This window comes from Dipteris shenzhenensis, chromosome 7 (genome assembly GCF_047967505.1).
Source record: "Dipteris shenzhenensis isolate YYH24624 ecotype China chromosome 7, Dip_SZ_1.0, whole genome shotgun sequence".
Classification (NCBI taxonomy): Eukaryota; Viridiplantae; Streptophyta; class Polypodiopsida; order Gleicheniales; family Dipteridaceae; genus Dipteris; species Dipteris shenzhenensis.
The window spans coordinates 27,520,517-27,542,232 of NC_141602.1; the positions used below are offsets into that span (position 1 = coordinate 27,520,517).

Consider the following 21,716-nt stretch of genomic DNA (forward strand, 5'->3'; position numbering starts at 1 on the left):
CCGTTCATACAGTCAGAGAGTTCTGTCTAAAGAATTGGGGTACCCCGTATAACAGGGTTGCAATGGGCATTTTGACCTCAGTAGATAGGAATGTAGCTACCCCATTCTTGGGGTTGTATGATCGGTTTGTGGCCCACCAACTACGGCTCTTTAAAACCATAAAAGGACATATTGTCCTCTTCTTTTGCTTTGTGCCATCCCGGGTCCTCCTCAAACATCTTATGCCTTAGGAGTGAATGTCTTATCGGTGAACCTTGCGAGCATTTATCTTCCACCCTCTTGAGTATGGGAGAGGATTTAGGGGCTCTATCAAAGGTATGATAGTTACGATGGATGGTATTCGGACCCTTGATGGGTCCTAAGCTATTGCTTGAATTTTTATTGGTAGTCACGCACCAGTTGTCATGCCTCGGTGAGGCATCATCATGACCTTTGGGCGTCATAGGTTTTCTATTAGTCAACACTCCCCAAGTCTCATCCTTTCCTTTAGGCAGTTGATTAAATTGGTTCTCATTTGAGGGAGTATGGCTAGAAGAGGATGAAGTGGACAAGGTGGTTGTGTGTCCTCATCTGACCCATTTTGAATAATCACCTTGTTAGAACCTTTCCCACTTTAACTGCACCCTTAAAATTTTCCTCTTTAGGCTGGGATGTGATGGCTTTATCTCTCTTGGCTTATTTGTAGAATTCAAGTTGATGCTAGGTTTAGGGTTTGTGGCCATTTTTCGCATCAAACAGTCCTTGTAGAGATGATATACCCCATAGCCAGAGCACAACGATGCTTGGTTGTGGCAAGAGTGGATCCTTGAATAGTCAATTATCCCAAGTTGGGCGGATTTGGTGGTGCGGGCAATGTGAGGGGTGGCCTTTGTTGATACATCAACTGGGGAATGACCTTAGGATACCAGCATTGTGAGGTCTCATGATTTACTCATCGTGCACACTGAGCATAATAGAGTACTGGCCTTGCCCTAAGATAGGGCCACTCGTTGGTGGGATGATTCCCCATGCAGATGCCACACCACATGTTTTTGTGCTTTGAAAATATGTGAGGATTGCTAGGGCCTCCCTTTTCAATCCTCCCTTAAGTTGTTTGTTTAGCTGATTCAACAAGTTAGTGGCCAACTTTTCCATATTCATGCCTTTAGTGTGGGGTTTTATCCTTGGCTTCACCTAAACTAGTGGCTTTCATAGTTTGGGACACTTTTGATGAAGTTGCTTGTGACATCCCCTTGGGCCTTCTCCTTCATATTGTCACCTTAGCATATAGCAGTCTTGTAGCACAACTCAAATGATATGGGATTCATTGCAAAGAGATGGTCATGGAGCTTGGAGTCCCATAGTCCTATGAGGAAGAGTGGCAAGAGTTGCACATCGGTCATCCTCTCATGCGGTTCACACTATGAGTTTAGGTGCTTGATCTTGGCAATGTAGTCACGAAGGGATTCGGTCTCCTTCTGCTTGATCTCATATAATTGGTTAACGGGGCTCCATTTGGGACCACTGGGGGAAAACACCACTATGAAGGATCTTTATAGTGTGTCCCAATTGATTTCCTCCCCAGGGTTTAGAGCCCTATACCATTGACCTACCTTGCCATCAAGGCTCATCCCAAAAGCATTGACCTTATCTAGGTCTCCAATGTCCCCAAAGGTGTCGGAGATTGTGACTGGCTTACTTTCAAAGAGCTGGTATCGCTTCTAGTGAAGGATGGTGGTGTGCCCCCCCTTCCTAGTGCTTGCACTAGGATCCTCATGGCTTTTTCAATAAGCATCGTTTGTGGCACGTGAGGATTTACTGGTGGGGAGGGCACTACCCTATAAGTGGTTTTGTTGTCCTTGAGGAGGTCATAAAAGGTTGTGGGTGTAACAAAAGTGGGATTGGTGGTTCCTGACCTACTATGTCCTAGGACTAGCACACAAGACAAGATTGGTCTTACCGGTTGTACTGGAAGTGACCTTGGCATAGGCACACTTAGGTTGGGCACTGGTTTATAGGGAGCAATCATTGAATAGGGAGTATTATCTAAGCTGCTTCCCCAAGTTGGATATAATGGGGTCAGAAAGCCTATGTCTAGTGTAATGTGTCCTCCCTGGATTCAAGCTACTCATTCATCTATGCCATAGGATTTTGTGGTCGACAAACACTTGGCATCCTTGACTAAAAGGTGTCACTAAATGAGGGTCCTCTCTTATAAAAGTGTACATGCAATGCTGTAGAACCCACCAGTATGGTGGGCATCGGTGCAATCTGTATAGCCTCAGTCATGGTTGGTAGGGTAGGGCCCTCTGGCTCTTTTGACACTCTAATTTTCCTTATGAATGGTTTCACCATGTAACATGTCGGAGTCAGACCACACATACCTTCCCATCAAGTTGGAAAAAGTCTCTTGAAGCTAAGAGGTTGTGCTAGAAGGAGTGGGGGAATGGGGTTGAATCGAACTAGAGTTGGGAGCTATAGAGGCCCTGGGATTTGGGATTTCACCAAATTTCTTTGTCAAAACTGGTGGAATCCTTTGAGCTTGAGTAATTGCCTTGGGATCGCCCGTGTATGGAGTGTGAGCTTAGTGATGAATTTTTGGATTGAATTGATGCTAAACTGGTCACTTGGCTGGATAGGATGTTATTGGAAGCACTTTCTTTTGGTTCAGGTTTAAATACAAGCACCCTTATGGACTTTAGGTGCATGTAGGTGAGTCAAGGTAGGTGGACACTTGGCAAGCACCCTGATGGACTTCAGGTGCATGTAGGTGAGTCAAGGTAGGTGGACACTTGGCAAGCCCTTTCAATCAAGTCAAATAGTGCCACTACTAGTCAATTGGCTAACCCAGCATGTGATGGGTTAATAATCCAATGTGCACTGCTTTACAATACAACGTTTGTTGGGTTATGCTTAATTCAGTGTGGTGACTACTTTTGGGGTCCAAAGTGGACACTTGGGAAGCACCCTTATGGACTTCCGGTGCATGTAGGTGAGTCAAGGTAGGTGGACACTTGGCAATCCCTTTCAATCAAGTCAAACCATGCCACTACCAATCAATTGGCTAACTTAGCATCTGATGGGTCAATAATCTAGCGTGCATTGCTTAATAATATAATGTGCACTGGGTTATGCTTAATTCAGCGAGGTGACTACTTTTGGGGTCCAATTGAAAATTTCCAGTGCTTGTGACCTGGTTTGGGAATTATATGTATGTCACAGTGCCCAACTTTATAAAATTTCCCTTAGTTCAATCAAACACAAAATTTACCCCTTTTATCAATTTTTGGAGTTATAGTTCAGTGATTCTTGGTGGTGGTGAACATTATGTGGTGATTAGGTGTGCAACTATATCGGAATATCTTACGCGAGTGGAGAAGCCCCAACAGGTGGAAAAAAAGAGGACAATTTGTGATTTCCAAGACCTTGAAACACACTCAATTATCACTTTTCAACCTTTTCCTAAGGATTGGATAGCATAAAAGGTTTAACAATAATCTTCTCTACCTTTTGCAAGATTGTACACCTTGAAACCTCAGAAGGCATTTACAACTAGCTAGAAATGACTACCTACATCTCTTCTCACTCACTTTTTCCTCTTTTTCTTAGCTCATACATATCTCAGGCACCAAAACCAACTACTTTTCACCTAGGTACTAAGTGTTGGGCGATGGGATATAATGGAAGAAGCTCATGCAAGCAAAAGCATACGTCTAACTCCCTAGCAACAATGATGCCAAAAATGTGGTCTCTTACGCGACACATCTCATGGGGATCTTGGAGGAATACTGATGGAGCCTCCTACTCCATGCTACTCATTGTGGGAGATATGCAAGCACATACAATCCATAAGTGTCATGCAAATAGCTTCTAGAGTTGTTGCAATGTGAATCCTCATTAGAAGAAGGGGGAGAAGGGAGAGGACAAGGGAGGGGAAGAGAGAGAGGGAGAGCAAGAGGGGAAGAGAGACAGGGAGAGGGGATGGGAAGCAAGAGGTAAGAGAGGGAAATGGGGATGAGAGGCATTCACAAAGGCAAGAGACAAGAGAAACACACGACAACACTCTAGAAAAAGAAGAGAGTTTCTATTTCTTAAACTTGCAAGTAATAATTGAAGACCAAAGTTTGGCTTTTGGACCTTTACACATGTCACCTTTTGAAGGGAGGGCCAACCCTATGCTCTCACTCTATTTCTTTAAAAAAAAAACTCTCTTGTTCCTAGTATTACAATTCTCTTGGGCCGCTCTATGGCTCCAAGACATCTTCTAACAAGATTCATGAGCGCATTGCACATAGTTCACGAGAAGGTGCAAAATGGGACAATGCTAGCCCAGGAGGTTAAACAAAGTATCATACCTCGGATGTCATCTACATGGTTAGGCATACATATTTCCTTATTTCTCACCATGTGTCATGCACCAGTATGAAAAATACAAATTGGGGTACTTCTATCCTATGTGCATGTTGTGGATTGGTATGATACTTTGCAAGGGCCTTAATATTACCCACTTTAAGACACATGCAAAGTATCATACCCATAAGAGATCATTGCATGGTTTATATAATTTCTTTTTTCTCTCCATGCGTCCATGAGTATGAAAAAATATGCATTGGGATAATTTTATCTTATGTGCATGTTTAAAATTTGTATAATACTTTGCATGGGACTTAATGTGATCTATTTAAAGGCCTATAAAAAGATCATGCCTACCATATATCATTTTCATGGTTGGGTAGGCATATTTCCTTATTTCTAACCATGAGTCATGCATGAGTGTAATAAAATATGTATCAAGGTGATCTTATCCTATGTGTTTATCTTTTATGGGGTATGATACTTTCAAAAGGGACTTAATTTTACCTAATTTAAGGCTTGTACAAAGTATCATAACCATATGCTATCTTTTTCATTGTTCAACATGCATATTTTACTATTTCTCGCCACCATGTGCCATACATGAGTATAAAAAAAATTGCATTGGTGTGCTTCTAGGCTGAAATTTTATCTCTGATAGCTATGATGCCTTGCAAGGGCCTTAAAATTATCCACTTGAAGATCTATATAAATTTTCATACACATTGGATACTATTTGCATGATTGGGCATGCATATTTCCTTGTTTCTCCCCATGCATCATGCATGAGTATCAAAAAAAGTGCATTGGGGCTACATCTATCATATGTACATGTCTCTGATGGATATGAAAAATGCATAGGATTTAATCTTACCCACTATAAGGCCTATGAAATGTATCATACCCATCAAATATCATTTTCATTGTTGGGCATGCATATTTTCTTTATTTCTCAACATGCATCATGCATGAGTGTCGAAAATATACTTCAGAGGGTTTCTATCATATGTGCATGTCTTAGACATGTATAATAATTTGTAGTAGAGTTAATTTACTCAATTTAAGGCCCTTAAAAGTATTATACCCATATGATATCATATGCATATCTGGGCATGCATATTTCATTGCTTCTCACCATGTGTCCTACATGTGTGTCCCAAATATGATTGGGTACTTCTATTTTACATGCATGTCTCCAATCGGTGTAAAACTCAGCATAGACCTTAATCCTATCCAATTTAAGACATGTCAAATGTATCATATCCATCGGATATCATTTACATGGTTGGGCTTATATTTTTTCTTGTTCCTTGTGCCATGTATCATGCATGAGTTTAAAATAATATGCATTGGGGTGCTTTTACCCTACGTGGTTATTTATAATGGGTATGATACTTTGAAAGGGCCTTAACATTACCCATTTTAAGTCCCATGCAAAGTATCATATATATTTTTCATAGTTAAAAATGCAAATTCCCCTGCTTCTCACCATGTTCCATGCATGAATGTAATAACATACACATCAGTGTGCTTCTAGGCTATGTGTTTATCTCTATAGCTATGGAAATTTAAAAAGTCTTCATATTATCAAGTTTAAGGTCCATGAAAATTATCAACTTTATTGGATATCATTTACGTGGTTGGGAATGCATATTTCCTTGTTTCCCACACCGCGTCATGCATGAGTGTAAAATATATGCATTGGGATGCTTCTATCATATGTGCATGTCCTTGTTGGGTATGATACTTTGCATTGATGTTAATCCTAACCACTTAAAGAACTATGAAAAGTATATATCTAGTAGATATCATTTTCATTGTTGGGCATGCATATTTCGTTGTTTCTCACCATGTGTCATGCATGAGTGTCAAAAAATACACAAATCGGCGTGCGTTTATTGTATGTGCATGTCTTCTATGGGTATAAAACTTTTCATAAGACTTGATATTATCCAATTTAAGCCCATTAATAGTATCATACTAATCAGATACCACTTGGATGGTTGGGATGCATTTAAATTCATTGTTCCTCACCATGCGTCACACATGAGCATCAAAAATATGCATTGGGGTGCTTCTTGTGAAAGATCTAATATATGATCGCCACTAAGCCTAGTGCACACAAGATCAATGGAAGAACTAAGGAGGCTCGAAGCACACTAAATAAGACATGAGAGGGAGATAGAAAATCTATATCTCTTGCAATGTGTTTTCAACAATACATGATAGGCCTCTTATATAGAGAGTGCCCTTTAAATAGTCAACACTTGTGTGATCATCTCATCTACATCTCTCCTTGTGGATATCCTCAATCCACATCTCCACATCATGTGGTCCACATCTTAGGGTGGCTACTTTAATACATTCCTTATCACATACCTTTGCCCTTTAATCTATGTGCTCATGGCACCATATCTCAACACCTCCCCTTGGTGCCATGATCCTTTGGCTATTGCAAGGTGGTCAGATGTGAGTTACAAATCCATCACCTCCCCTTAGTGCATGCATTGCTACTTAACTCCTTGGATGCTTTCATAGCTACTCTCAGATGGTTAGGTTTAATTTACAAAATATAGGTAAGGTTGGCAAGGTTTTTGTTTCTCAATACATTCCATTGATGTCACCTTTGGCTCATGGCTTGATGACGATGCTGTGTAGTTGACCTGCTAGTTCTTCAATCTGCAATCTTCTTCCTTGTGTAGCTTCATGCATGATGCTTTGTTCTTCCATGTGCCTTGATGCTTTATGTGTGGATGCCATGCTCTGTGCTATGGTCATCTCATGCACTTGTGCTTTCGGCATGCTTTTTGCATTCATGTGTCACTTTTCCATTTGTTGCAAAGGTCTTACCAATTGATTTCTTTCAATATTGGCAGTGTCTAATTGCTAACAATGATTTTGAACTAACAATGCATAGAGCTAAAAAAGATGATCACTTTTCTTTTTTGGAGCATGTGCAAATTCTTCTTGGATTGGAAGTTACACTTTGTTGAAGTTTTTGTGAAGAAGAGGGGGCCTTAATGATGTGGCAAAGGCTGTTCACATGCAGCTTGCAAGACTGTGCTTAGGTGGTACTATGCCACGTGGCAATCTCTTAACTGAACTGAATTAACCCACGTTTAAGCAAACTTAACCACAGTTAATTGACCAAAACTAACCAACAGTGACTTGACCACATCCTTATCTACCATGTGGCTTTTTGTGGAGAACCTTGGAGGAAGAGGAGGTTTCTGAGGCTGCGATCGTGCATTGCGTTCAAGCAAAAAGTGGAGTCGACATAGGTGAGGCAATTCGTTAGCTGACCGTGAGCCTGTAGAAGCCTTGGTTGGATTCTCTGAAGCAAGACGCCTTGGTCATTTGAGTGTAGGGTCCCCTTTGGAGCTCGTCGTAGAAGGCGGATGGAGTGGCACTATAGAAGGGCTTTGGAGCTATTTGGCTAGCACAGCAGAAGGTCGTAGGTGCTGTAGGAGACAAACGGAGTTGCTTGGCCATGAGTGTAGCGGAGTCAATTAGACCAGGAGAGCTCAGTTGAGTTTGTTGGAGCGTCGAGTGCTGGGAGAGCTGGAGTCGTGTAGATGCCGCACGTAGTCAGAAGATTGCTGATGGAGCTTAGGCATCGATGGAGGACTTAGGGAGTTTTTGCTAAGCGTTGCTAGTATCTTGAGAGTTGCTAAGTGTGCACTGTGGAAAAGCTACTATTCGATGGTGAGACATTGGCAATCCCGTGCTGTTCTGCTTGTCGTTGGAGCGCTTGCACAGTCCGCCTTTGTTGATGGTCATCAGAGATGGAGGCAGCCTTCGTTGAATCGGAGGTCTGCTTTGCTAAGGGTGAGGCCGATCGGGCTCACTGGTCTGTTGTTGGAGTGGAGCCAGCCGGTGCGGTTGAGCCGTTGTAGGAGGCGACTCCCAGTAGTTGGAGGCCAAAAGGTCATGATTCAATAATAGTACAAAAAATGAAATCCATGACCAAGAAGCATGAATCTCCTTTTGGGTTTGGTATTTCAAAACATATATAATGAATAATGATGTGGTAGGGAAATCAAATTGAGAATGAAATTACATCATATTTTGAATGCTTCATAAGGAAGGCCCAAAACTTAAGAATCAATGGATATCGTAATGAATTGGATTTGAAGTAAAATGTTGGCATTTGGATGCATCTAGAAAAATTTGAAAAAGTCACCGGACTACGATAAATGTCTACAATATGCTAATAACATAAACACAAGTTATTAAACACGAGATTATGATTGCTTGCGGTCATTGTCTCATGATTGTACTCGGAACTAGCACACATGGGATGTGTGTCCACAAGTGTGCAGGCGCGCATAGAAGGGGCATAGAAACACACACACACAAACAAACAAACACACACACACGTGCGCGCATGCGCACACACACATGCACACACACACGCATGCACGCATGCTCGCAGAGAGAGAGAGAGAGAGAGAGAGAGAGAGAGAAAGGTCAAAACCATATTAAGGGACCTCCAAATCTCTCTTAGAGGAGCCATATGGATAATAGGAGAAGGAAAGAAGAAGATCTCTTCAGTTTTTGATGTATCAAAGACAAGCACATTGGAATGTTGCAAAGAGGGTGTTGTGATATTCAAAGAGAAAATTATTAAAGCATTGGCAGAAAGCAAACATGAAGCGAGTTCTTAGTGTTTTGAAAAATCCAGTTGGTTCATCTACGAGCTATGTTGACTTTGAGGATGTTGATTTGAAGATTAAGCAATATCTGGCTAACTTGTCTACAGAGGAGGCATTAGAACATCGCAGCCTTAGCTTTGATTTATCTACAAAAGCTATGTATTTGCTACCGTTTACATAAAAAATCACAAGTTAGGATTTCGAAATGCAATCAACCTAGTTCCAAAGCCAATATTTTTCAAAAAGCCCCAACAAAATTCAGATGCTAAAAAAGCAAATTAATCTACAACGTGAAGATGAACATTAATTGAGAAATCACAGACTTCTTACCTTCCTTAAGGTACTAACATCAATACTACATTAATGTGAGAAAAAAAACTTGACCTAATCCATCGAACCCTAATCATAAGTTAACCTGATCTTAACCTATCCCTAAGCCTAACCATGGCCATGGCAAACCCAGTCACCTCTCCAACTTCTCGTTTTGCCATAGGCATCACCAAGGCTAGCAACGCAACGTGAGGGAGCCAGGACATGATGCGCCACTGCTGCTAGGGGATGCACCACTGAGTGAAAGGAGAGGAAGTCAATATCTAGATGTACTTCTAGATGCTATTCCCAATGAGACAGTAGATGGGCTAGGTTAACACTTGCAAATACTTAAGATCATCCTATATTGGGGAGAATCAGGGCCAATTGATGTTCCCTCTACCTCTCAGACTCCATCAGGGGTTCTCCAGTTGATATTCCCTCTACCTCTCAGACTCCAACAGGGTTGCCACATGTTGAGGGATCTTTTCCCTCAACTGTATCATATTTGCAGCCAGCTCATGGGGAGGGACAACCCAATATTTGGAAGCATTATCAGCGCTGTGCAAAGGATGTTTCTCCAAATGCACTTCCAGATGCTATTCCCAACGGGACATCAGATGGGCTAGGTTGACACTTGCAGATGGTAAAGATCATCTTATATTGGGGAGAATCAGGGCCAACACTTAGAATGCTAAGAAGCAAGTAAATTTTTCCTCTCATGACCCAAGAGATGGAGGCTGAAACTGAGGATGCTCAGGGCAATCCGGCATGGCAAAAAGCCATGGAAGCTGAGATTAGATCCATTCAAAAGAATGCTACATGGGACTTGGTTGATGCACCCATTGGCAAGAATGTGGTTGGCACCAAATGAATCTACAAAATAAAGTATCATGCAGATGGTACAATTGAGAGTACAAAACCTATTTCATTGCCAAGGGGTATGCACAAGAATAGGGGATAGATTATGAGGAGACTTTTGCTCAGATGGCCAAGATGACTACCATTCGCTCTGTCATCTCTCTTGCTGCGTTTTATGGTTGGTCTATGTACGGATGTATGTTAAGACTACCTTCCTCAATGGGGATCTCAAGGAGAAGGTCTATGTGCATCAACCCCATGGTTTTATTGCTTAGGGACAAGAACACAAGGTACACAAGCTCAAGAAAGCCTTGTATAGACTGAAGCAAGCGCCTCGTGTATGGTATCATAAAATACATTAGTTCTTGATGTCTCAAGGCTTTGTCAATACTCATACAGAGCCAAATTTATATGTTCTGCAACAAAAATCAGATTTGTTCATGCTTGTTCTTTATGTCGATGATATCATACTCACTAGCAGTAATTTGCAGCAAATTTTAGTAGTGTAGTCCGTCTTGTGTTAGACTTTTGACATGGCATATTTGGGCCTCTTACACTACTGTCTTGGCATTGAATTTTTGCAAACCCAAGAGGGGATTTCTATGGCATCGACAAAATATTCGAGGGGTTGTTGAAAAAATTTAAGATGGAGAACTGTAAGCATATGGCCACTCCCTTGGAAAAGGGAATCAAGCTAAGTAAGCATGATACAGCTGAAAAGTTTAATGGCACATTGTCCACGCAGTTGGTGGGCAATTTTATCTACTTATGCTCCACACGGCAAGACATTACCTATGCCATAGGGATTCTTAGCCAGTTCATGCATTGTCCCACAGTCACGCACTGGAATGCAGCAAAGAGGGTTCCCAGATATGTACAGGGTGCACTTTCCTATGGGTTGCATTATGCTTCAGATGGTGATATTTCTCTGAGTGGCTTCACCAACTGAGATTGGTCAGGGGACATCGATGATCGCAGGTCCACTTTCAGGTATTTCTTCTCATTGGGCTCTGCGTGCATCTCATGGCTCAATAAGAAGCAAGACCGCATGTCTCTCTCCTCCAATGAAACAAAATACCAAGGTGCAAAGTCAACCACTATGGAATGTATGTGGTTAAGGAAGCTTCTGCATGGCTTACATCATGCTTAGGATGGTGGCGCAACTCCAATCTTCTGTGACAGCTAGAGTTGCATTGCTATTGGAAACAATCATGTATTTCATGCTCGCATGAAACACATAGAAAATCACTATTATGTGCGGGATTGTATCATAGATGGCTTCATTGATCTCACTTATTATTCCACTCAGGACAGTGTAGCAGATATCTTTACTAAAAGCCTATCAACGCCTCTCTTCACACAACATCAACATGGCTTGGGGATACGAGACATTCAAATAATGTTAAGGGGGTTGTAAAATGACATTGTTGTCTTTTGTACTCCCATAGGTTGCTATATCCACATGTGGATGAATTTGTGCAACCATGGTACTTTAGGTACTGTAGGTGCTTCTGAGATCAATCCAGAGCATTTCAACCATATCATTGAAGAGGGATTTGTAGAGATATATACAATGATATAATGGTGTAGGATAGACTAGGACAGTCTATTTTAGAGTTTTTGTGTGCTTTAGTACTTGGACTATATATACCAAGTACTTGTACTTCATTTGGTCGAACATTTTAGTTGGAGTTCACTTGTGTTTAATTCTTGTTCTCTTGTGTTCACAACTCTTCTCCATTCTTGTTCCTACAAAACCTTCTTAACAGATGTGGGCTTCAGTCTAACAATCCTCTTTCCTGCAATGATAGGCTTGATGAGGCTTTCTAGACTCTTAAGTTTAAAGTGAAAGAAGCACCTATGTTCAATTTACTGGATCCCAACCTACCATAAGGGGTTGAGGCCAATGCTAATGATTTTACAGTAGGCACAACCCTATTCCCGAAGGATCGGACCTATAGCTTTTGGGAGTAAAAAGCTAGATGACACTAAGTTCGGAGGCCTACAAAGTCTTTGGGTTTTATCAAGATAGGAGCTGATCTTTATCATTTTGTGAGAGGGTTAGACAAGATTGGCAATCATCTGCATTAGTATTGGTAGCAGGTCCAAACAGAGAGCTCCACATAAATAGATCTAAATTCAAGGATTATACCATTTGTTCAAGTTATGGGTGGTCAGTTCTACGTTCAGAATGGCTTGCTATTATGAATTATGTCCCTAATGATGCAATGTTTAGAAGCAAATTTTATATGGATGTCATGATGCTCCAACCACAATTTATTTGGGAATTCAACGAACCTATGACTTAGTACAACAAACATATTACAAGCCTAAGATGAAGCCTCGGATTATTAACCACGCGATAAAATGCCAACATAAAATAAATAAGGTTAGAGTTAGAGGATTGTTGCATCCTATAGACATCCCTAGAAGTAAATGAGAGCATACTTCCATGGACTTCATTGTGGGGTTACCACAAACCCAACGAGGGCTCGTGATGCTATCTGGGCAGTGGTGTGAATAGATTGACAAAGAAGTCCAGATTTTCATCTACAAAGACAACCGTAAGGGGTAAGGACTTGAACATTAGCAAAGGGCTGATTGGCTAGGAAAGACGCTCTCCATAAACTTCTCATAAGAGTGTCCAAGGCTATTGTGTTAACATTCAATGTGCACACACCACTAGATGGTTTGGTTTGGATCTTGAGCCTAGACTCCTAGCTTTTACAAGGTAGATAATGAGATGTAACGATCTTGGAATGCCAAAGCTATGGGCATAGGCTTGTTTGTGGGAGTCTAATCTCTAGCCCACATGCTAGAGGGTGGTTGGGAGGTGAGACGCCCACCAATTTCTATTGTGTTCTATTGATTATGTTTGGATTGTGGTTAGGGTTAGATCCTAATGGGGATTCAATAAGAACATTCATAACTTTATTATCGTGACAAAATAGTTAATTTCGAGAATTTGAAAAACAATTCACCAATCCCAATGCCTTTCATACTAGTATTAATATTACAATAGATTAAAATTACTCTAAGATAATTGAGCATAATCACTTTAAACTAGATACACTAGTTGGTTTCTAAAAAATCAATCTTGTGATCTTTGTGAATTTCTTTGAATCATCAAGTTGAAAATCTCAAAAATGCATAAATCTTCAAGTCATGCTTATAGATTTGTTTGTGTTATTGATGTCCTAACCTTGATACAAAACACTCCGAGAATTTATGGAATCATTTATCTCATAGTTTCTCATGGCTCAATATATTCACAAAGCTTATCAAGAAACTACAAAGCCAAAAAAAAAAAAGGTAGCTGAAAAATATGTCATATCTTGAAACATTTCGTGACAACTACATCAAGAGAGCTGTAGTACCTTCAGAGTGGTTAAGATGGTTGCATAGATGTTACAACACACAAAAGGAAATATGAAAGCTTTTCATCATGTATAGAATAAAGGCATTCCAAATTGCATTCATAATAATCAAAGTTGGAAAGATGGTACAACCCAGGATATTGGGGAACTTTCCATCTGAATTTGAAGGTATTCTACTGTGTTAGGAAAGTAAACAAAGTTCAATTTCAGATTATTGACTCAGGCTATGAAAAAAAGATCTGCAAGGATGACATAGGATATACGGAACACGTCCAAAATCAAGTAAAGCCTCCATTGTGAGATCACAATGTGCAGATATTTAAGAGCAGGATTACTGTGCTTACTTTGAAGGCCAAAAAATGACACTGGTTCAATTATCAGCCATCAATACTACAAAAGATCAGACTCACTTTTACTGCTGACATCTATGAGTTTATTCTTCAGTGGTAAACCAGATTAAACTGTGAAACTAGACTTGCCTAGTTTAACGAACCGTAAGTCTTATAAACAACAGGTATGCCACGCCCTATTCGTGTTTTTAGAACTAATCTGCAGTTTCTCTCCGAAGTTTCTCCAATGTGTTGACAAAAAACTAGGTGACACCCTTTCAAGACATTGCCATGTCCTTTGAGATTACACCAATTCCTTAAAATCAGAATTAAAATCAAATCCTCAAGGGTAGCCATAGGTGTTGTCTGGTGTCTGACAATAGCTGCAGAAGATGAGACTGCCAAACAAGACTACATGCCCCTTTCCGGTTTACTTTCTCACACCTTTCATAACAAAGTCTTGGCGCATAAGGTTTGCCCGCAAGAGCATGGCTCGTGTATCCCTTTCAAAGTCTGCCCCAGTTTGGAGGACACGCTGAAAAGTTGCATTCCTCTGATCAGCATGGCGTGCATAAAGTATCTTGTTGTGCGAATCGATCCGAGCCTGAATGGAACCACATGCCACGTATCAACAAGGAAGCACACCACCCATGCATAAAATTTCAGGCACACTGTTTATAAAAAAAGACAAAATATAAATGTATGCATTTCTTGGCTTAGTGTTTTGTAGAGTAAAGTGAAGGGAATCACAAACTTTTTGAAGCACACATAGGAATGTTAAGTAGACAAGTCACCTGAATTTGGTTCTCCATAATCAAAGCTGCTAGCTCTTTCTCCAAACCAGAAACGCTTGTTTTGAAAGCACCAGCCATTCGGTTTAAATCCACGGAGATAAACGGATTTGTGTACTGAATAAGGGCTTTATGTCGAATTTGTTCATAAAGTGTCTCCACATGGTCATAAAGGTGAATATCAAGCAGAAGGTTTGGTTTCATTTTTTGCAGGTAACCCAAGCAAGATGCATACCGACTGCATAGCATTAACTATGTTAGTCTTGGAAAATCTTCATTAAAAGCCACATACATTCTTTTGAATGGTCAATCTCTCTCTCTCTCTCCCTCATAAGCCCGAGGTACACGCATATAAGGGCTGATTTCAGAGAGCTGCTTCAAGAATGTACTTGTCTACAACATCTCCTAGCCAAGGCCAACACCTCACATGCAGCTTTAGGCATTTATTTTGCACGGCTCCTAGAGCATAGAGATAAGCTAATAACTAGCACACCCCAGACAGGGGACATTTAGTTTTATCAAGTTCTGTTTGGTCCCGTGGGTCATTGTGGCCCCCTGCAGACCCTAATATGATCTATCTATCTATCCTTGCATTTGTAACATTACATGCAATATGAGAGAAGAGCCAAGCAAGGAAGCAATCTCTGCCCTACTCTCTTCGCCATATAGAGAGCATCATTGAGAAATGTGTTGTAACCGGCCTTCAGTTTCCTAAAGGACAGTAGACCATCACTTGCATTGCATATTCATTATTCACAACCACATTGCATCATTTCCAACCACGTAACTGTAACAATACCACTTAGAAACAATTTGAGAAATAACTGAATGGAGGCTAGAGTGCCCCTGCTCAATGAAACCAAGTACACCTCATGCATCAAGCATTAAGTCCATGTAAGGCAGAGGAAAGGGATCTGGTATCGTTGCTTTTCCACAACCCTTCCCGTTATTATTTATTACCCTTTCCTTTTTTCATCCCTAATCAATTTGTGGCACCTTATAATTAATTAATTTCACCCCCCCAACTGCGCTCATGCTTTCTCCCCTCCCCCCCCCCCCCCTACACCGTGTCAGTGCTGTCTATTCTAGCATAAACAATTTTCTTTTTAAAGATACGTTGGCACGCTGTATCAAGCTTGAGATGCACTCTTACAGGCTCCTCGAAATGCAAATTTTTATACCTAGATTGAAAGATTTGCATTTCCAAGTGCCTTTGAGAGTGTCGATAATTAACATTTTAGTCTTTCAACATAGCTATAAAACTGAAACTTTTTATGCTAGAACAGTCTGCACATAGCTAGCTTGTAAGAGTGCATCTCAAGCTTGATGTAGCTTGCCATGGCAACATAGATTTAAAAAAGAATTTTTTTCCAAAGACCCCCCTTTGAAAAGGAGTGCCTAATTGGGCTTCCTACTAACCTCACCCTTGAAAACAATAGCCTAAATTGGGCAATCATGCTTTAAACTTGGTGGAGAAAATTAACCAAAATTTCACAAAATGCTTTTTTTTTCTTTCAAAACAATTACTTCATTAAGTATGATGAAAGCCGCAAGAGCAAGCTCAAATGTGGGAGTACATCATGTCATGCATGAGAGAAAAAACAGGTTAAAAGGAGCTAACAAAAATCCAAGGTGGAGGCTGAAAATACCACCTCAACCCAAAAGAAGACTCAGAGAACAACGGAGATCCTCTCCAAACTCTGAAAAAAGTATCTCTCTTGGCTGTAGCTGCTCTAGAGGATCCTTGCATGATCGCCCAAATGGCCATCAGTGTGTGTATAGTATCAATCCATATACTGGCCATAGACTGGGAAGGGTGAACCTGTGAACCCTCCATCGCCTCCGTACATCTGGCCCTCCAAATATGCCAAGGTGCAATGCTAGCCAGAATCTCCCAAGATGTGTCTACTGAGGCATGAGCAGCTTTGAAAGGAAAGAAGGGAACATCCTGGAGAGAGCATGACTCCACAGAGTGTCATCGTATGATGAAGGATGAGTTTGAGTCATGTCCCTCAAAAAACACCTGAGGACCAGGAAGAGAGAACCATGCCACTTATCCCCAAGTCATAAAGAAGGGTGCTCTGTGAAATATGCAAAGAATCCTGGCAATACCCTTACAGATCGTCCTCACCTGCCTGCACTCTCAGAGGCAATGCTGAATTGACTCAACTGCTACATGGCATCGAGGACAAGTAGGGTCAGCCCCAAATCTCGATCTCCACAGGTTCATTGCAACCCCTCCATGAATAGAAAGCCAAAAGAAGAGAGTGATCTTTCTATTTCTGAGGGATTTCCAGAGCCTCCTTTAAAATGCTTATTTTGATGCATGTAAGTGTATTAAACATGATAGAGGTGTAAATCATGTCTTGCCATTTGATTTGATATGCCACATGATCCCATTTGGATTTTTGAATGAAAAGATGCAAACTGTCAAAGTTTTATGCTAGAATAGTCCACGGCCTGTTCTAGCATTAAAAAATTTAGTTTTATAGATATGTTTGGCAAGCTGGACAAAGCATGAGATGCACTCACAAAAGACACTTCAAAAAGGCAAATATTTTTACCTAGAATAGGTTGCGCCGGCACATCCTATTCTAGGTGAAAATTTTTATCTTTCCAAGTGCCTTTTGTGAGTGCATTTTAGTCTTCTAGTAGATCATTAAAAATGAAAATTTTTATGCTACAATAGGTCGCGCTGGTGCGGCCTATTCTAGCATAGAACTTTTTCAGCCTATGTCAAAGTTATATGCTAGAATAGTCCGCGGCCTATTCTAGCATTAAAAATTTTAGTTTTATAGATCTGTTTGGCAAGCTAGATGAAGCAGAGATGCACTCACAAAAGACACTTCAAAAAGGCAAATATTTTTACCTAGAATAGGTCGCGCTGGCACGTCCTATTCTAGGTGAAAAATTTTATCTTTCCAAGTGCCTTTTGTGAGTGCATTTTAGTCTTCTAGTAGATCATTAAAAATGAAATTTTTTATGCTACAATAGGTTGCGCCGGTGCGGCCTGTTCTAGCATAGAACTTTATCTTTTGATTGGCAAATCTAAATGCGGTCATGTACCATATCAAATCAAATGGCAAGACATGATTTACATATATAGCATGTCTTTTTCAACATTTAATAAAGTTATATGCATCAAAAGAAGCATTTTACGAAGTTATGGCTAATTGTCTCTACAAAGTTTAGAGCATGATTGCTCATTTTAGGCTATTGTTTTTCAAGGGTGAGGTTAGTAGGATAGCCCAATGAGGCACTCCTTTTCAAAGGACGGTGTTTGAAAAAAAATTATTCAAGCTTGAGATGCACTCTTACAAGCTAGCTATGTGTAGAAAATGGAAACAGAGAATGATGCCGAGGTTTGCGAGAATGAGCTCAAGTTTTTTTTGCATGATGGCCATGCCATGCAAGGCAAGATTCTAGCATTGGAAACTTGGTTAACTTGGTGGGATACGATAGCTTCTCATTGGGGTTCTTGGTTTGGGTCACATTTTAGTCATGCTCCATGCCTTGCATAGCCATTTTGGCTGATGCATTGGAGTTTATTTCTATAATAATCATAGCGCATAAGAAATAGTGTATTGGAGTTTATTTTCATTGGGGTGATCGGTTTGTTTCTCTCTCTCTTCTTAATTAGCACTCATGCTTTTGCATTAGTACAGCTTGTAGGAGGAGACTCTTAACTGTGTATTCACCATGAATAAGTCATGTAGTGTTAGTCTTGTAGTGTGGATCGACTCATTTGGACTCCGTTTCGAAGCCTCTTCATCGAGCTTCCTTTCGAGCTTCTACATCAACATTTTTCAGCCATATTTATCACATTCGAATAGTCGAGTACCCCCACCCTCCGAGCGAGAGTTTTTGAGCAAAGAAGAAAACGAGCAAAACCTACCAAAATGATTCAAGTGCTTCCTCTCTCCCTCTTCCTCTCCTCAATCCTCTTTTCTCCAATCTGTCCCCTACCCCTCTTCTACATTGGTATCAAAGCTCCACTCTCTAGCACCTTTGCTTCCGATTCCCTTCACCCGTCGTCCAACCCCAAACTAGTGAAGTAGATTTGCGATCAGTGTTCCGCTGCGGGAGCTATGGCCGAGTTAATCAACATCCAGGCACAGAGGCTGTGTACCCCAATGTGTGGTAACTTGCTCGCTCAAATTGCTTGAACACTCGAACCGTGTACGCACAGACATATATTTTGAGCGACTGTCGACCCATTCATTTGACCTTGCAGAAGTACTCCATCGCTAATCATGGCCAAATCGAGCCAGGCGTCTAAATCGCCAATGAACCCGCCTACAGCCGCTTGAGTGTCAATGTCAATCCATCGCAAAGACTATGTTGCCACATGTGAGCCAAGATTCGGCATCCATCGAGATGATGGCGATGGCCACAGATCTAGCATCAATGGGAATCAAGACGGCGACAAGCGATGGACTACGCTGATCGTTCAGTTTATCAGGTCGTGTAATCCAGAGCTTCACGGGCGTCAACGGAAGAGTGCCATCACCTCTGTCGAACAAGTTGCTCCTCTCCAGCCCAACATGACAAGCATACAAACCTCTAGCTCCTTCAACCTGATGAACCACGTAGATGAACATCTCGCCAATGCTCGATTGCCGGTTTGGGTTGGGTTAGTTGGTCAATTCTAGTTAGCTTTGGTTAGATTTAGTCAGTTTGGTTGGTTAGGTTAGTAGTTGGGGTTAGGTTCAGTTAGATTAGATGCCTAGTTGAGTTAAACTAACTAGGATTAGGTTACTTGTTAGGTTGGATTAGGTTCAACTAACCTTGTGTCTTACGTGTCTTGGCTGTCCTAGATTTAAGTGTCTTAGATGATTCAGAGACCCCCCACCCTCGCCAAAAAAAGGGGGGGGGAGAAAGACAGTTTTTCCCCAACCTCTTTTAAGAGCCTTCCACAAGGGAAAAGAGGTAGGAGAGAGAGAGTAGAAGAGGTGGGAAGAGGAAAGAGAGAGAGAGAGAGAGAGAGAGAGAGAGAGAGAGTAGGCTGCAAGGAGAAGGGAGTAGATAGGATTAGATGTCACATCAAAAAGTGTTACAAGAGTGGAGGGGCTTGGCCTTATATAGTCCCCCTCCATTATCCCCTCTAATCATCACTAAAGCACCCCTAAATTAACTCCTTTTTCCCCTTCATTACACTCAAGGTTGCCTCTGAACTAGATGATAGTTGTAGTGTTCAAACAAGCTACTTGCACTTCCCTAGGTCCTAGTTGGGTAAGGGTGATCAACCAACTTCTCTCAATCTAGGCCCTTGTTGGGCGAGATTGGCACTCAATTTTTAGTAAAGCAAATAGTGCAAACAAAATTTCATCATAAACTCTAGAATTAATTAACTTGATCATATTTGAATGAGCATGGCTCACCCACGTTGATCCCGATCAAAAATCTTGTGCACACACTTTTGTGTTATCTTGGTTGTTTAGGTCAACCCTAAACATGGCTTGTGTTGAATAGAGTTAGCCTACGGGCGGGGGTCACCATCTTGGCCCCTCAACCAATCTCCCATTCTGAGCTTTTCTCTGTGAACTCTTATAAACTATTGTGAAGGATTAGAGATAAAGTGACATCCATTCTACAGCACCACAAGGCCATCACACAATGACTAGGCTGCACGTGAACTTTCATGTCGATAGGCACCACTTCATCCGATCGCCTTGCTGTTGTCCTTCTTGTTAAAGACTTGATACAAATCATCTACCAAAGTAGGATTCCAAATTCTACGTATTTTGGATGCGGCGCCCCAACCAAAACCTTCACTGTGTCAAAAATGTCTTCCTAGGAATTGTCTGAGCTATGCAGCTCACTCGTGGCCTCTATCACTGAGTAGCGTCACAAAGAAGACATATGGTTGATGGCTGCCCTTTAGAGAGATAAGGAGACTGCCTACAAAATCGTGGCCAAGAGAGAAAGCCTCAAAACTTTTGCCACTCCTCCCCAACCTCATGCATTACACTCAAACCGACTCTGTACAAGATGAGAGCATCTTTGATAATATTTTCTCATCTCTCAATGGAGGCGTGTCACCCTCCTTGTCAATGCCTATAGAGCCCTAGCCAAAGAAAGCCTCAAACTCCAACTCCTACCCGACCTCATGCATGACACTCGGACCTACTTTGTACATGATAATATATTCTCATTCTAGCAAGAAATTAAATGGGCCAAGGAAAGCTGTCAATTTTTTGCCTTTCTTTTCTCGACTTTTGAATGCATATAACGGTGGACTCGACTTTCTTTTGGGGAACCCTACAACGCATGGGCTTTGTGTATAACTAGGTTTCCATTCAGCTTAGAGCCATGTTCTCCGCTCAGATTGGCAAAGCAGAGACACGCTTGATCCGTTCACCAGAGCTACCGACTCGCCCCCCTTCTCTATCATTACGCGACTAAGGCCATGAGCTTGTAGACATCTTCGGCTTCCTATCCGAAATGACAAAGAACTTATACATGGAGGTTGCAACAAGACAACTATATTTCTAGAAGAAAAAACACTCTTTTTTTTTGTTTTTTAATTCATCATGGAGGTATTGCAATAGACAAATGAAGGACGACTTTTGGATCACATCCTTCTTGCCCATGATGTTCACATGCTATTGAATCTATTCAGCATTGTCTTTGGGGACAGACAGGCCAGGATTATATGGGCAGGAAATGCAAGGCTTATAGGAAGATTCATCTCTTTCTCTTTGGTTATTACTTACGACTCTGTAGGCTTTCTATGACTAGGCCTCACATATTCTATGAAAGCTAGGTTGCTTCCTAGACTATGAGTCATCAGCACCTGTTACACGTGACATCTCATGTATCATAGAAAGAGGGCCAGGTTGTGGGTCTTCCTGCCCATGAGAGGTTGAGAGAGGGCCTTGCTTGTGGGTTTGCCCGCCCAAGAGAGAGAGAGAGGGAGAGAGCTATGGGTGCTAGTCATCGACTATGTGGAGCGATGTACGGAAAGGTATGGACCTACTTTCCACTCATCTTCAGGTCCATACCAGGCCGACCTGTCCACTGTACTGTAGCAGGTGTCGCCGGGCAGTTCCGGGGCTGTCT

The 21,716-nt window shown here is 41.4% G+C and overlaps 1 protein-coding gene across 1 annotated transcript in view; it reads right to left on the bottom strand.

Moving 5' to 3' along the window:
- Positions 1 to 13,796: 13,796 nt before the first annotated feature.
- The window catches only part of FUS6 (COP9 signalosome complex subunit 1), a 68,783-nt gene continuing 60,863 nt past the window's right edge, over positions 13,797 to 21,716 (bottom strand). Inside the window, exons 5-6 of the mRNA XM_087377471.1 lie at positions 14,658 to 14,892; positions 13,797 to 14,467 (exon numbers count right to left, since the gene is read on the bottom strand). Of these exons, the coding sequence (XP_087233597.1) occupies positions 14,294 to 14,467; positions 14,658 to 14,892 (409 nt within the window). The 3' untranslated portion in view covers positions 13,797 to 14,293. The remainder of the gene's footprint in view (positions 14,468 to 14,657; positions 14,893 to 21,716) is intronic.